Source organism: Physeter macrocephalus, chromosome 10 (assembly GCF_002837175.3).
Source record: "Physeter macrocephalus isolate SW-GA chromosome 10, ASM283717v5, whole genome shotgun sequence".
In the NCBI taxonomy this organism is placed as follows: domain Eukaryota; kingdom Metazoa; phylum Chordata; class Mammalia; order Artiodactyla; family Physeteridae; genus Physeter; species Physeter macrocephalus.
In genome coordinates this window covers 44,185,065-44,201,536 of record NC_041223.1, presented here as the reverse complement: position 1 = coordinate 44,201,536, position 16,472 = coordinate 44,185,065, and the positions used below count along the sequence as shown (strand labels likewise).

The 16,472-nt window shown below is 35.1% G+C and overlaps 2 protein-coding genes across 3 annotated transcripts in view; one reads left to right on the top strand and one right to left on the bottom strand.

Moving 5' to 3' along the window:
• GOPC (golgi associated PDZ and coiled-coil motif containing) overlaps positions 1–16,472 on the bottom strand; it is a 38,567-nt gene that overhangs the window by 8,687 nt on the left and 13,408 nt on the right. The window contains exons 2-5 of one of the 2 annotated variants that reach the window (XM_028494513.2): positions 7,211–7,375; positions 5,385–5,408; positions 1,781–1,956; positions 486–651 (exon numbers count right to left, since the gene is read on the bottom strand). In XM_028494513.2, the coding sequence (XP_028350314.1) occupies positions 486–651; positions 1,781–1,956; positions 5,385–5,408; positions 7,211–7,375 (531 nt within the window). The remainder of the gene's footprint in view (positions 1–485; positions 652–1,780; positions 1,957–5,384; positions 5,409–7,210; positions 7,376–16,472) is intronic. The other variant, XM_007120115.4, reaches the window with a different exon arrangement.
• The window catches only part of DCBLD1 (discoidin, CUB and LCCL domain containing 1), a 271,285-nt gene that overhangs the window by 242,158 nt on the left and 12,655 nt on the right, over positions 1–16,472 (top strand). The gene's annotated exons all lie outside the window — the stretch shown is intronic.

The following is a 16,472-nucleotide window of genomic DNA, read 5'->3' as shown; positions in this document are numbered from 1 at the left end:
GTACAGTAGTGGCTACAGAAGCAGACAATTGGACACAGATCTCAAATTCCATCTTAATGCAAGACCAAACAGTTATAAATGTTAGTTCAGAAACTAAAAATAAATCTAGTTACTAAAAGTCCCCCTGTAAAGAATTATCCAAAAATATTTGCCAATTTATCAATAGGATCACACACTCTCTGCTTAGCTTAAAATATTTGTAAACATGCCTAATCAAGATTCAGGAAAATTCTGAAATATGAGCCAAAGAAACATGCATTTGCTAGCAATAGTTCACTGTCTTCAGAAATATCATTTTCAGGCATTAGTAGATCTGTAAAGAGCTATATGGGTTGCTGAAACTTTAAATATGTACCTATTTTAAATAAGTTTAATTCACTTTTAAATAAAGGTTTTAAATACTAGTAGAATTGTTTTTAATGCAAAGGACTTGTGATTAAAGAAAGGGCAAGGTTGAGTGAGAAACAGCAGCAAAGCAAACATACATGGCCTGGTGGTGCATGCATTGGTCGCTTCAGGTCATTACGCCCTCTACAGGCTCTGATAACAGTTTTGTGACGATGCAAATGTATTTCAGCTTCCAACTGGTTCCAAAGCTTATCATGAGCAGGTCCCTTCATATCTCGTCCTAGTAATTGTATTTGTTGGACCCTTCATATTGGGAAAAGAATTAATTCAGTTAGTTTTTCATTATACATACTATAGAAAGAATTCAGAAGAATTACTGAACACAAGTAGTTTTCGCATAAATCTAATTCAGTAATAAAACTAATAGGAACTCCTAGTAATTGTATTTGTTGGACCCTTCATATTGGGAAAAGAATTAATTCAGTTAGTTTTTCATTATACATACTATAGAAAGAATTCAGAAGAATTACTGAACACAAGTAGTTTTCGCATAAATCTAATTCAGTAATAAAACTAATACTCAGGAACTTCCTGATGTGTCTCAGATTTAGAGACATGAAAATTCTGAAAGAGACAGGTGTCTTCAAGGGAAAAGCAGTTTAAATAAAAAATGATTGAGACCTTCTTTAGTCACATACTTAATTCATATACATCTTAGAAACAATTTATGAGACTAATGTCAATTAACATGTTTCATGTCTTGCATGCAATCACACTAGTCTTTAGATGAGGCTAACTGTACAAAACATTTTTTCCAATGACAGTATCTTTTTACAAAATGATTATTTCTTTAAATGTGGTAAAATTATTAGAAAATGTGTACTTCAAGGTGATATAAATTATTTGCTCCACATCAGTCCTTAATATGACATTAGAATAAGCAGAAAATTTAGTAATAATAATGAATCACCAAAGTTTGTGAATAATTTACCATAAAAAATTAATACAAGCAGAACTCTGTATTATTATGATAAAATCACTGTCATTCCACCATGTTTCTGAGGGGCAAGAAAGACTGGGTTTCAATGATCACGGAAAGAATTCCTACAGAAGTCCTGACGTACATGGGAACATCATCTGTTACGGTGTCAAGGCAGGAAATGATAAAAAGTGCAGCTCTAAGAGTTGTTAGCATTTCACAGTAATTTACTAGCAGTGTGTGTGTGTAAACTGGAAATACTTATTTAGTATGGCTAAATAAATCTGCAATATGTAATGCTACCAATATTAAGTTAACAGTAAGCTACAGTCAATGATAAAATCACTCTTAGGACAAAGATTAATATTTCATTTACCAAAAGAGATAAGAGTCAACCTCTTTAACTGTGCAGCTGGTCACCTAAGAGCACAGGGGTACCCATTTTCCACTCACCTTCCTGCCAGTTCCTTATCCAAGTACTTGGCAGCTAGTCTTGCTCCATAAACTTCAGCCTGGAGAACAGCTATATGTCTACGAAGGGCTTCATTCTCTTTTCTCAGCAACTTCACTTCAGCTTCAAGTTGAGCTTCTTTCATTTTCTCTTTTTTGTTTGCTTCAAGTTCTCTTTCCTATTGCAATTTTTTTAAAAAAAATAATGCAATGAACATACTTTTAAGACTCTTTAGCAATAGACCATGTTCCTTAAAATACACAAAAGCACACAATCTATGATACCAACAATGAAAGCATATGATAAAAATTACCAATTCGTTTCTATAAAATGGAACACAAAGATTTGGATCCAGTTTTTTTAAACTAGAACCAGAAGATGTTGGAACCACTTCTAGGTAAGATAATAACATGGCTTGGGGCACCTTGATCCTGAGGATACGAAGATTAGTAGCCTTCTCTAAGTTCATGTTATCACATACTAATAGTAACGGCTTCAGAGGATAATTAAATCTACTCCCTACTTCCTAAAAATGACTCTAAAACTAGACCAAAGTAATCACTCTGGTGGTGCTGCCCAAACATTTAATGAACTTTAATGCAGCAATTCTATAAACAGGTCAAAGCCATTCAGTGACGCAGAGATACATTCTATGACCAATTTATCTTACAGCATTATAAGAAACTGACAATGCTTAAATTAGAACAGATATTCCAATTCTTTTAAAACATTTTATGGTCATGGAGAAATGCTGGTAACAACTGCATTAAAATATTCACACATTAAAAAATGTCTATACAGAGAACAGACTTGTGGTTGCCAAGCGGGAGGGAGGGAGAGGAATGGAATGGGAGTCTGGGTTAGTAGATGCAAACTATTATGTACAGGATGGATAAACAACAAGGTCCTACTGTAGAGCACAGGGAACTATATCCAATCTCCTGGGATAAACCATAAGGGAAAATATAAAAAAAGAAGATATATGTGTGTATAACTGAGTCACTTTGCTGTACAGCAGAAATTAGCACATTGTAAATCAACTATACTTCAATAAAAACAATATGGCTTATGGTAAACAATATCTATAGCATATATATCTATAGTATAGTATCTATGTATATATATCTATGGTATAGATTATCACTGAACTTTGGGATCTGGATCATCTATTTGTCCATATGTTAAAGAGACTGAAGAACTGTTTTCTGAGGAAAAATACTGGCCTCATTTGCCTACTATGAGGTTGGATGGATATCCATTTTTACTCTCAAAAAAGGATGCCATCCTATGCTCCACTTCGTAGATAACCCATATATATGAATTTATAGGTGTTAGCCAGAGAATATAATATAACTTTAAGATTTTTGCCATCAAATTTTTATCACCAGCTCACATGTGAGAGAAATAATTTTCAATATACCTTCAAAGTGTAAAGTACAGTGTACCTATACATCAAGGGTTACAAATGTAAATACCTGTGGATTCAAGCACAGAACAGATAGGCAGGTACAAGACAAAGTGGAGGGGAAAACAGAAGGTACAAAATCCTGCCTAAAGGGAGTCAAATTCAAATTCACACACACACACACACACACACACACACACAAACACACAGACTGTGTGGCAAAATAAAACCCTTCTGAGAGTTGGACAAGGGCCCTGAAAGATCTTTTAAGTGTTATTTTTGGATCAAGAGAACCATCCCAAGTTTGAGTGGAAGTGTTTGTACTGACTTAAGAGAACTGCTTTACTGACTCACTAATTTACAGAATCTATAAATTCTGTGAAAATACAGTTATATTTATTGATGAGATGTGGATGACACTGTTCACTACACCATCTCCCCTTCAGGAGATTTAAATAAAGATCTACACCTCAGCACAAGAAGAATGTTTCTCTTGAGTGAATGGCAAATGATATTGTTTCTAATGTATGAGTAGCAATTATTATAATTATTTCCCTTTTTATCGTGAATATTAAGCTAAGAAACAAATGTAAGCAAACTTTTAACAATTAATGGAATGTATTTGGTAGTAATTTCAATGTCTGCTTTGATCTACTGTTTTGACAACAGCATATCAATATACGACATATTTAAACATCAATATATGATATACTCAAATACAAGGCAGTGAGTACCACAATCGTAAAAACAATAACAAAAAAAAATACAAACTAAAATGAGTGACAACTACCAATTGTTAATATATTTATCACTTCCTTGATTAAAATATCTGTCATTATATATGTGATAAACAAAAGGAAGATTAATTAGCACGCTTTTTCAACTTCTGTAAAAAAACAAATATAACCATTAGAACACAATTTGTAGATTTTTTAAAAAATTATTTTATTTTATTTTACTTTTTTTGGCTGCACCCCACAGCCTGTGGGATCTCAGTGCCTCGACCAGGGATTGAACCCATGCCCCCGGCACTGGAAGCAAGGAGTCTTAACCACTGAACCGCCAGGGAAGACCCTAGATTTTTTTTTTCCTTTTTAATCTGAAGAACTAATAATCTAGAATCCTCTTTTTACAACAACTTTGGAATTCTTAACATCTCAATTTACTTCAGAATCTCCTCCCTAAAAGGGCAGGTATCAGTTCCAAAAGGAACCACAGTTTGGACAACATGAACAAAAATCTTTTTTTTATGACATTTACTGAGTTTAATGCTATTTGTTTCATTAAAAGAGTTCCTAGAAGACCAAGAATTTTTTCTTTATGGGCTAAATAAATTTTATGTTGAGGATTATCTACTTACAATCACTTTAATGAGCTATTTATATAATATTTATGAAATCTGAGAAACATATTAAGACACTACTTTGCTTTAATGATTTAAACCCCTAATGAATCTGACAAACTTGAAGACCTGAAATTAACAGATGCAAGCAAGAATAGGACTAAGAACACTGAAGTTAATCACTTTTAGATTTAAAGGAAAAAACCTTTTTGTTTTAGTTAACCTGTTCATCATTAGGTAACAACAAAGAAGTTAATTTTGTATTCCAATATCCAAACAGTATATTTTCAAAAGAAGAAAAGTCATATGACAACTTAGAACCCGATTAGGTTGAGGTAGTGGGAAAAATATTAAGAATTTATATATTGTTATTTTCCAAAATAAATTCTAATAAAGGGTTTCAAAATTCAATTGTTTCAAAGGCCACACAATTATTCTCAAGACTGATGAAAAGTTATAACACATGCAGTGGATAAATAAGAAACCAACATGCACATTCTTTCTCTGGGAATAAATTCAAACAGAAAAGGAGGAAAGAGCTAGGCCTGTATAAGGAAAACCAATTGTTCTTTTGAAGTAGCGTATGAGCAAGTTACAAAGCTCAGAAGTTGTCAAACACTGATGGGTTCTGCAAATAATGGCAACAAATCACAAACAAAAGAAAAATCTTTTAACAACACAAGGTGAGAAAAGAGCAATGAGCTACTCACTGAACTTTTCACGTATTGGCACATTAAAAAATTACCATCATTAATATCACTTCCAAATACATACAAAGTGACAACATGTACTATGCAAATAAAGCACTAAGAACATTTCAGCGTAACATATTAAAGCAAAACAGAAATGGCATACTTACCAGCTCCTCCACAGAGGGGACAGACTTAAGATATAAGAAAAAAGTTTTATAATTAGAAAAACATCAAACAAATGAATTTATTTAGTGGTACAATCATTACAAGGAAAATTCCCATATGTTGACTATCACTTGGGCAAAGTTCATTAGAACAAATACATTTGCAAATCCATAAGCAATCGTAACTGCACAGGATTAGATTAAAAATGTTTGTTTTATCCAAACTAGTTAACACACCTGGTTCAGTGCCTTTCCACTACAGCACCATGTTTCAAATCTAATGTTAAAATGTCAGGTGAATTCTTTTCTAGTGAAAATGTACATTGTTTCTCAATGTTAGTATCAAACATTCCAAAGAAGCAGTTATGAATCTGACTCATTTCAGTTAAATAAAACAACACTAATAATTTATATTTATAGAATTTCAGAATTTAAAAGGACTTTAGGAGAATGTAAATATTCATTTAAATAAATTCTAACATATTCGTATTAGAAGCTAACCAATCAAACAGAATTAACTGAAAATGAGTAAAACTTTGAACTGTTATTACTCTCATCATCAACATCATTTCATCTTCTGCCTCTCCCAAGCTTTATCTGTCTTATTTACTGCTGTGTCCCCTACAGTTAACAAAGTGCCTGGTACATAGTATACAACACATATGAGGTTAAACAGAAATGAAACTTTAAAAAAATTCTATTTAAACAACCTACACTGATTAAGAGGGCAATAGTTAATTATGGAACATTTATACAATAAACACTATGCAAACATGACAAAGCACTCAGTGGCAGGGAAAATACTTATATTAAGAGCAAAAGAAAAAATGTGCCACTGGTTGGCACCCCATTCCATTTTCCTCTTCTTATTAACAGAACTCCAGTTTTACTGGAGATGGTCATGTGACCAACTAAGGGACTGACATGCAGCTAGGGATAGCCAGTGAGACGGCTAAATGATTGGCAAAAAGCCGAGGAGGGGGGCTTCCCTGGTGGCGCAGTGGTTGTGCGTCCGCCTGCCGATGCAGGGGAACCGGGTTCGCGCCCCGGTCTGGGAGGATCCCACATGCCGCGGAGCGGCTGGGCCCGTGAGCCATGGCCGCTGAGCCTGCGCGTCCGGAGCCTGTGCTCCGCAACGGGAGAGGCCACAACAGAGGAAGGCCCGCATACCACAAAAAAAAAAAAAAAAAAAAAAAAAAAAAAAAAGCCGAGGAGGATTTCGTGAAAAGGTCTTTAAAGAAAATTAATGCAGCTGGGAAGCATCGTTTTAAGACCCTTAGATCTTCCTTCTTCCTACGTGGAATGCAGATATGAAGAAATCCTGAAGACAGAAACCATGAGCTAAAGATGGCAGAGCAGAACAACAAAAGGAAACTGGATCCCTGATATCTGTGGAGCTGCCATATCAGCTCTGAATGCCTGTCTCAGGGCTTCTTTAACTAGGAGAAAATAATTTGTACTACTTAAGAATAATTCCAATGTTACTTGGGATTTCTGTTACATGTAACTGAACTTAATCTTAACTGATACAGTAGGGCAAAAAAAAATGTTTATATGTTACAATCACAAATATCTTTTAAGTGTATTTATATAGATCTTTTTAAATAGGAAGAAGATCCTATTCTAAGTACCAATTGGTTATTGATGTTATCACTGATCATCTCCAGGTGATAAGATTGTGGATGATTATGATGACCTTCACATTTCCTGTATTTTCTAAATTTCCCAGGAGCACATATTAACTTTTATAATTAAAAAGCCTCATTAAAGATTGTCCTTTTCACCCTCTAAAACACATATAAATATATGTTACCCTCTAAACTACTTACCAATTTTGCCTTAATGGTACCAGAGTCAACACTTTGACCAGTTTTAGCATGAAGCTGAAGCTGAATAGAGTGCAATTGTAAAAGCTGATCATGTACTTCTTTCTCCAATACTACTTTCTCTGCTTGGGTCTCTGTCAGTTCAGATTTCAGATCCACCAACTGTGCCTTATAAAAACAGCAACAATAGCAGAAATTAACACAATGTTGTAAATCAACTATACCTCAATAAAAAAATTTTTTTTAAATAAAACAGCTACAATAAAAAACATTAAGTATGCTTAATTTTCTTTATTTTGACTCTAATAATTATTATTCAAGAATGACACAGGGGCTTCCCTGGTGGCGCAGTGGTTGAGAGCCCGCCTGCCGATTCAGGGGAACCGGGTTCGCGTCCCGGTCCGGGAGGATCCCACATGCCGCGGAGCGGCTGGGCCCGTGAGCCATGGCCGCTGAGCCTGCGCGTCCGGAGCCTGTGCTCCGCAACGGGAGAGGCCACAACAGAGGGGGGCCCGCATACCACCAAAAAAAAAAAAAAAAAAAAAAGAATGACACGGGCTACCTTTGAAATGATTAGATGAACACTTGAAGTCCATTATTAACTGTAAGCTACACCTAACTGTTACACTGTAGCAGAACAACTCATCAGAGCCACTCAGCCATTCAATCTGAAGCTTTTCATTTTTCACAATCGATACATTGTTTTACAATTGCAAACAGGACATATCCCTTGTGTGTGTTTGATCTTACCAACTAACAAGTGGGTAAAAGACCAAGGCAAGGCCTTAGTTTTCTATTGAACATAATTTTACTAATAAGCATCTATGGAGCCAACAAGTATGCTGGTTCAATGAGGGGAAAAAAATTGTGGAGAATACTTCCTAAATTATAGGTGATAATTATTTATGCCCTTGAGAAGCTTTCTTATCAACTGAGGTAATAAATATGCATTCGAACCAACTAAAGAAAAATGTGTGGCAAGTTACATATATATTTAGAATCGGTCAGGTCCCAAGGAATTCAAAGTAAAGGAAGGTTTAAAGAAGGTTAGTGAGGAAAAGAGAGTTTAGAAGGGCTTTGAAGTTAAATGACAACAAGGACAAATAGGAGCAGTAAAGCAGTCAAGAAATGAGAAGACTAGCAAGGGCAGACAGAGACTAGAGGCAACGTAGGTAAATTCCCTGAGTATAGAGACCAGAGAATTAGAATCTACCTAAATCTCCCAACTGCACCAACTAGTGCCTACTACATAAAAGATGCTCAATAAGTATCTTGAAGTTGAAACAAATTCTAATACTAGCCCTGTGATTCCAGATAAATCACTGTGTCCATTCAAGTTTCCCTGATTTTAAAATAGGATAGTGTCTACTAGGTATAAAATAAATAAGATACAAGGATGTAATATACAGCAACAAGGAATATAGATAATATTTTATAACTTTATATGGAGTATAATCTATAAAAATATCAAATCACTCTTGTTCATCTGAAATTAATGTAACATTGTAAGTCAACTATACTTCAAATAAGATTTTTTTAAATAAATAAAATAGGGATAATACCCATGGCTTTGACTATTTTCATATTATTAATCTTATATATGAAAGCACTTACTAGAATATGAAGATGTTATTAGCAAGGAGATTAGACTACTGAGAGGGGCTGTACATTGACAGACTGCACAAGACTGGATAGGAAAGTGAGGCTAGATACAACAAATGACTTTGGATGATAAACCAAAACTGAGATTAAATCTGGTAGGAAATCACTACATGCTTTCAATGACATTTTTGTTTTTGTTTTTAATAACAGTTTTATTGAGATATAATTCACATACCATTAAAACTCACTCTTTTAAAGTGTACCGTTCAGTGACTCTTAGTATAATCATAGAATTGTGCAACCATAACACCATATAACCGTGGAACATTTTCTCTCAATGACATTTTAGCCACATGATATGTACAGGTAAGGAGGTGAAGACAGGTTCACTAGCAACACCCTACATAGCTTTCTATGGAATACAGTTCTGGTGAATATATATCTAGGAAGGAAACTTCTGGTTTACAGAGTATGAATATGTTAAACCTCAGCAGAAAAGGCCAGTTTTCCAAATGATTGTAGCAACTTACATGCCCACCATATATGAGAACTCTGATAGTTTCACAACCTTGCCTTCATTTGGTATTGTGAGTCTTTAATTTTAGCCATTCTGGTAGGAATGTAGTGGCATTTCATTGTGGTTTTAATGAAAACTTCTTGATTACTAATAAGGTTGTCCATCTTTTCATATGTTTATTGACCATTTGGATATTCTTTTGTGAACTGCCTATTCAAGTCTCTTGCCTATTTTTCTACAGCATTATATACATTTTTTTCTTATTGATTTATAGTTCTCTCTCTCTCTCTCTCTCTCTCTCTCTCTCTCTCTCTCTCTCGACACACACATACACACATATTATTATGAATATAAAGTCCTTTATTGGGTATGAGTTACAATTGCTTTCTTCCATTCTGTGGCATGTCTTTTAACTTTCTGAAAGGTGTCTTTTGATGAACAGAGTGCTTAACTTCAATGTAGCTCAGTATGTCAGTAGTTTCCTTCCCCACATTAAATGCTTTTTGACCTGAATTCTACCTTATCTGTTATCAAGTTTGCAACTCCTACTTTCATTTTATTTGCATGTACCTGGTATAATTTTGTCTGTTTTAACCTTTCATCATATTTTTCATTTTATAGTTGTAAATAGCACATACACATGTAAGGTCTTAACTGCTCATTGCTAGATTTAAAAATATATATATTTTTTAGTATTCTGGAAGCTCTGTAACTTTGTTTTAATAATTACTTTTAGATAATATCCTTAATTTCCTCTTTAGATTATATTTAAGATAACATCCTTGCTATGAACAGTCACGAAACTATTAGCATTTTCTTCCCCCTTTTCTTACTCTTCTCCAGCATCTTAATAAAGCGTTATCTTGCTATTTCAGCTAATAACTATGAGCAATCATCGAGCTTATACTACTTTCAAGATACTCTTTTCTCCCATTTTCGGTAGTTGCACTATATTTATATTGCAGAGCATACAATATGTAATGATTAAATATTTTCTCATCCTTAACACTGATAGTCTTAGTTCCACTATTAAATAAATTCTATGCTGACCACTTGACCTTTTACCAGAGCTGCTCCTATGAATTCAACTCATTCTCTAGCCTTGTAGATTTCTGAGAAAGCTCTCATAACAGTATTCCCTGATTTCTGGCATGTTCATAACTATTTATTTGTGGTCTTTATATCTGAAGTCAAGTTTGGCTGGATATAAAATCTTTGGCTCATATTTTCTTTCCTTGAGTATTTTAAATATGTTGCTCCTTTGGCTTCTGGTATGAAACGCTTCTATTCAAATGTCCAAAATCCTAATCTTTTCTTTCTCTTATAAGTGACTTGATCTTGTGTCTGCTCTATTTTTAGTCCCATATTTTACTAAAATGTAGCATGGTGTTAATCATTCTAGGTCCATGTGTACTCTTCTCAACATGCAGATTCAATGCTCTGTTATAGTTTTTAAGAGTTAACTGGTTGGTAATTTGTTTTTTATTGAGGCAAAATTCATATAACATTAAATTAACCATTTCAAGTGAACAATTCAGTGGCATTTATTATAATCACAATGTTGTGCAGTCACCATCTGTATCTAGTTCCAAAACATTTTCATCATGCCCAAAGAAAGCCTCGTACCTGTTAAGCAGTCACTCCCCACTCTCTCTGTCCCCAGCTTCTGGAAACCAGCAATCCACATTTTGTCTCTATGGATTTAACTATTCCAGATATTTCTTATAAATGGAAGCATTCAATATGTGACCTTTTGTGTCTGCCTTCTTTCACTCGGCATGTTTTCAAGGTTTATCCATATATCAATACTTCTTCACTCCTTTTTAGAGCTGAATAATATATTTAAATATAAAAATTCAGCTATAATATATTCAGCTATATAGTCTACTGTAGGTATATACCACAACTTGTTTATCCATTCGTCAGTTGATGGACTTTGGGCTATTTCCATCTTTTGGCAATTATGTTCAGTGCTGCTATGAACATATGTGTACATATATTTGTGTACGTGTGTACACTTCTTTTGGGTATATACCTAGGAGTGGAACTGCTGAGTCATATGATAATTCTATGTTTAACTTTTTAAGGAACCATCAAACTGTTTTCCACAGTGGCTGAACCATTTTACATTCCTACCAGCAATAAATGAGAATTTGTCGATAGAAGTTTTAAATATTTGTTTTGTTTCATGCTTCTTCAGGGACTCCAATTATACTAAAACTAATTATTCTTTCCCTATCTTTTATATTTGCAATTTCCTCTCAAATCCTTTCTGTTTTCCCCTTGTAGATCCTCTTTCACTTGCTGTACTTACTGCATTGCCTATTTTTTACGGTTCTTCCAAATTAGGCTCCATTCTGAAATGATTTTTTTTCCTATTTTTTTCCCAGAGTTCTGCAAGTATTCTTTTTATTTTTATTTATTACTTTATTTCTGAGTTTTCCTATCTCCGAATTATTCTGTTTTATTCATAGATGAATAACATTAATTTCCTTTATTTTCTTTTCTTTTTTTTTTTTTTTGCGGTACGCGGGCCTCTCACCGCTGTGGCCTCTCCCGTTGCGGAGCACAGGCTCTGGACGCGCAGGCTCAGCGGCCACGGCTCACGGGCCCAGCCGCTCCGCGGCATGTGGGATCTTCCCGGACCGGGGCACGAACCCGTGTTCCCTGCATCGGCAGGCAGACTCTCAACCACTGCGCCACCAGGGAAGCCCAATTTCCTTTATTTTATAATACAGTTTACAGTTTCCAACTGCTTTGCAGCCTTATTTTTCTGATATGCCTTCGTTGCCTGTTGTCACATTATTCTATTAATTTTTACCTTTTCTGATTACAGTACATTTATATGGAGTTTAAATAAAATCCTTTTCTGTTACTCATGTTTAAATGAAATGGGTTTTCATGTAGTACATGTTAGGTAGGAGAAGACTTCCATGGAGGGGTTTGAGGTAGCTTTCCTAGCTTCAGGCTAGCGGGCTCCCATCCCTGGCCTTAAACTGAACTATTTAAAACAATGGCCTGTCTGTAGCCAGAACTACTGTTTTGCAATCAACCTCCTCCTATGTATGTATTCCTCCCCTATCTTGAATACAAACTCTCCTCACTTCAAACTTCATGTTTCTGCCCTGCTGAATTTGGATTCTATTTCTAGTGGTGTTCCTTTAGAATTGGACTGTCTTTCTCAAAAGCAGTTTTGTTAGAAATTTCTGAGATTCTGGAAGTCCACCCCCAGTACTTTCTAATCTTCCTGCTGCTGCTTAGTGTGTCCTCGTGGTTGTTTTGCATTCCCCTGCAACCTGGTGGCAGTTTTGCCCGTTGTTCTTAGATCGTTTGCTCCAAGTTTCCCATCCAAAGTGATGTCTTCTCCTTTGGGGCTCTGTTAGTGACTTCTGTGCCTGGGTCCCCTTGCTATTTATTTCTTCTGCCCCACAGGTGCTCATCCATATGCAATCTGTGTTGGTCCTGCTACCCTGACCAACCCATGTTCTGGGGCTTGTGAGGATATGCCCTCCTCATCTAGTTTTGCTGAAGAGGCTACCACTGGGTTTTCTGGGGTGTTTCTGTTATTCTAGTTCTTCTGTTTTTACAAAAGATTTTTTTAAATTTAAAACTATCAATCCACTGTGATCCTTCTCAGACCAGAAATCCTCAGCTCATGTTTTCATTGCAATAGAAAAGCTGTGATATTCTAGTATAGCGCTGCCTAACAGAAATTCAATATGAACCACATATGTAACTAAAAATTTTCTAATAGCCACATTTTATTTATTTATTATTTTACTTTGCTTTATTTTTTTGGCTGTGCTGCGCAGGATCTTAGTTTCCCCACCAGGGACTGAACCCATGCCCCCTGAAATGGAAGCACGGAGTCTTAACCACTGGACCTCCAGGGAAGTCCCCTAGCAGCCACATTTTAAAAAGTAAAATTAGGGACCTCCCTGGTGGTCCGGTGGTTAAGACTCCACGCTCCCAATGCAGGGGACCTGGGTTCGATCCCTGGTCAGGGAACCAGGTCCCGCATGCCACAACTGAAGATCCTGCACACCACAAAAAGATCCCGCGTGCTGCAACTAAGACTTGGCACAGCCAAATACATAAATAAATATTTTTTAAAAAGTGAAATTAAACAGGTGAAATCAATTTTTATAATATATTCTACTTAACCCAACACATCTAAAATATCATTCAAGCATATAATAATATAAAACAATGATTAAAATATTACATTCTTTTTTTGATAGTCTTCAAACCCATTATGTAAATTACCTATACAGCACATCTCAATTTGGACCAGCCATATTTCAAACACACAATAGCCACATCAGGCTAGTAACTGATGTATTGGGCTGGCCCTTTTATTATGAATCTGAAGCAGTAACAAATTTCATTAAGATTTAAATGCTAAAATAAATAATAATACTAGTACTTGACTCTGTTTTTTAAATATAATAAACATATGCAAGAGATTAAATAAAGTAGAACTTCACTTCTATTGCCTTCCAGAAAAGAATGTTAGTTAACAGTTTTTACACATCTTTCACAAATACTCCTAACCAAAAACCTTAGAAAAGAAAAACAAAAAACAAAAAACTTACGTGTATGATAAAAATGTATTATAGACATGCATCAATTGAACAAATTGCCCACCAAAAAAAAAATTATAAAAATTTAAAATCACCTATTACTAGAATGTTCAGCATTCCCTGAAGACTGCACCTTTAAAGTACAAATGAGCCTGGTCTAGACAGTCCTTCTTAGTCAAAAAAAACACCTATTGAGTTTTATAATCTTTGAAATAAAATAATCACAAAAGGAAAATACATATTTGAATAATATGCACTTTTTGAGCAATATGAAGCTTATGCTAAAGGAAACCTACCCAGAAATAGTTTAAAATAAGCCATTTAATCTATAACAACCCTTATCTTTTTTTTTCATTACATTGAATTTCATTCTGTATCTGTCTTACTGTTTCTTTGCAGTGTTGTCTAATATATTCCTCTATTCCTTATATTTCCTATAAACTAGAAGTAGATCTAAAGGTTTAATCAGATTTACAGTCAGCCCTCCATATCTATGCAATCTACATCCACAGATTCAACCAACTGTGGATCAAAAATATTCAGAAGAGAAAACTCCAGAAAGTTCCAAAAGGCAAAACTTAATTTGCCTCATGCTGGCAACTATTTACATAGCATTTACATTGTATTAGATATTATAAGTTATCTAGAGATGATTTAAAATATACGGGAAGATGTGTGTTGCTTATATGCAAACACTATGCCATTTTATAAAGGGGACTTTAGCTTCCATGGATTTTGGCATCTGCAGGGGTATGGGTGAGGAGGCCTAGAACCAATCCCCTGCAAATACTGAGGAACTATGGTACTTAAATGTTTGTGGCAAGAAGTACACTGTGTGTTTCAAGAGGTATATATTGTCTGGTTGTCCCACTATGATTTATGTTTCAAACCAAAAATCTCATGATTTATTAATAACTGAGTAAAAGTGGCATTAAGAAAGATGCTATAGAGGCACAAGAGGTATTCATTAATTAATCTGGCAGACTAATATTCAAATCGGAAGTGACTGTATTCTAAAAAGGCAAGGAAAAACAGGGTAGTATGGAGGTTTTTTGAAAGTGGCCTACTAGAAACATGGACTCTTCATTAAGTGAAATAATTTCTCAAGAGATCACTCAAATTTTAAAAAATTAAGTAAAAATTCTTTACAAAGCAAGTATGCAGGTATCAAAATTCAAAGCCCAATTTAATTATTTTGGAACAAAACAAGTGTTTCAAATTTACTCTAAACTTCATAATATTTAAATACCTCTTTTCTTGTCTATGATATAAGCATTTTAGCTTCTAAGAAAAGTTAGTTAATGGTAAATTTTATGTGAAGATTAGAAATTTCCATATTTTATTCAATGGCTAACCTCCTAATATCACAGAACTTTATAATCGAAGAGATCTTAGAGAACATAAAAACTATGATTATGACGATTACTATTTAGATAATAAAACCAAGGCCCATCAAAGCTGCTTTTATTTCTAGGGCTACCCAAATGGTCAGTAGCAAAACAGCACTTTGAACCCAATTCTTACTCCTAGGGCAAGGTAGTAAAAGTATTATCAAGCAGTTAGCCATAAGGAAAAATGTGTTTCTACAGCTACAATACCTATGTTTGACTTACTAACAATATTCACAGCTACCATAAAGCAAGCATTTACCTACTATATGGCAAGCATTCACGTACCATGCGCCATCTGTTAATTCTTATCATCATACTCTCTTTTTTTTTAATAGCTAAGGAAACTGGAAATCAGAGTTTAAGCAATTTGCCTAAGATCACACAGCTAGTAAATAACAGACTAAAAACTAGCTTGACCATAAAAAAAGGCTGAGCATCTTTCACCTCACTGTCTTACCTTGGCAACACTATAACTAGCAAAGAGTGAAAATTAATAAACAGTTTATTTCAACATTCAACTCTCAAATTTTCAAGAGATATCAAAAAAATAATCTTTTAAAAAGCAAAATCAAAACCAGTTAATCAACCAGTTAACCCAATCTCTTCACTTTCCTACATTTGATCTTGGATTCATTTACAGAAAAAATAAAATAAAATAAAATAAAACAAAGCTGATCATCAGGATATTTTTTCCCTAGAACTCATCAAGGACAAAATGACCTCACTCTAGAAGGATCTCTGAGCCTTAAGACCATGACCTTCATTTAAAGGCCATTAAACAACCAATGGTGAGATTTTCTAAGGTAGTGATTCTCAAAATGTGGTCCCTGGGGACCTCCCTGGTGGTCCAGTGGGTAAGACTCTGTGCTCCCAATGCAGGGGGCCCCGGTTCGATCCCTGGTCAGGGAACTAGATCCCGCGTGCATGCTGCAACTAAGAGTCCGTATGCCACAACTAAGAGTCCGCATGCTGCAACTAAGAAGTCTGCATGCCACAACTAAGAAGTCTGCATGCCGCAACTAAGAAGTCTGCATGCCGCAACTAAGAGTCTGCATGCTGCAACTAAGACCCGGCACAGCCTAAGTAAATAAATACTTTTTTTTTTTTTTTTTTGTGGTATGCGGGCCTCCTTCTGTTGTGGCCTCTCCCGTTGCGGAGCACAGGCTCCGGAC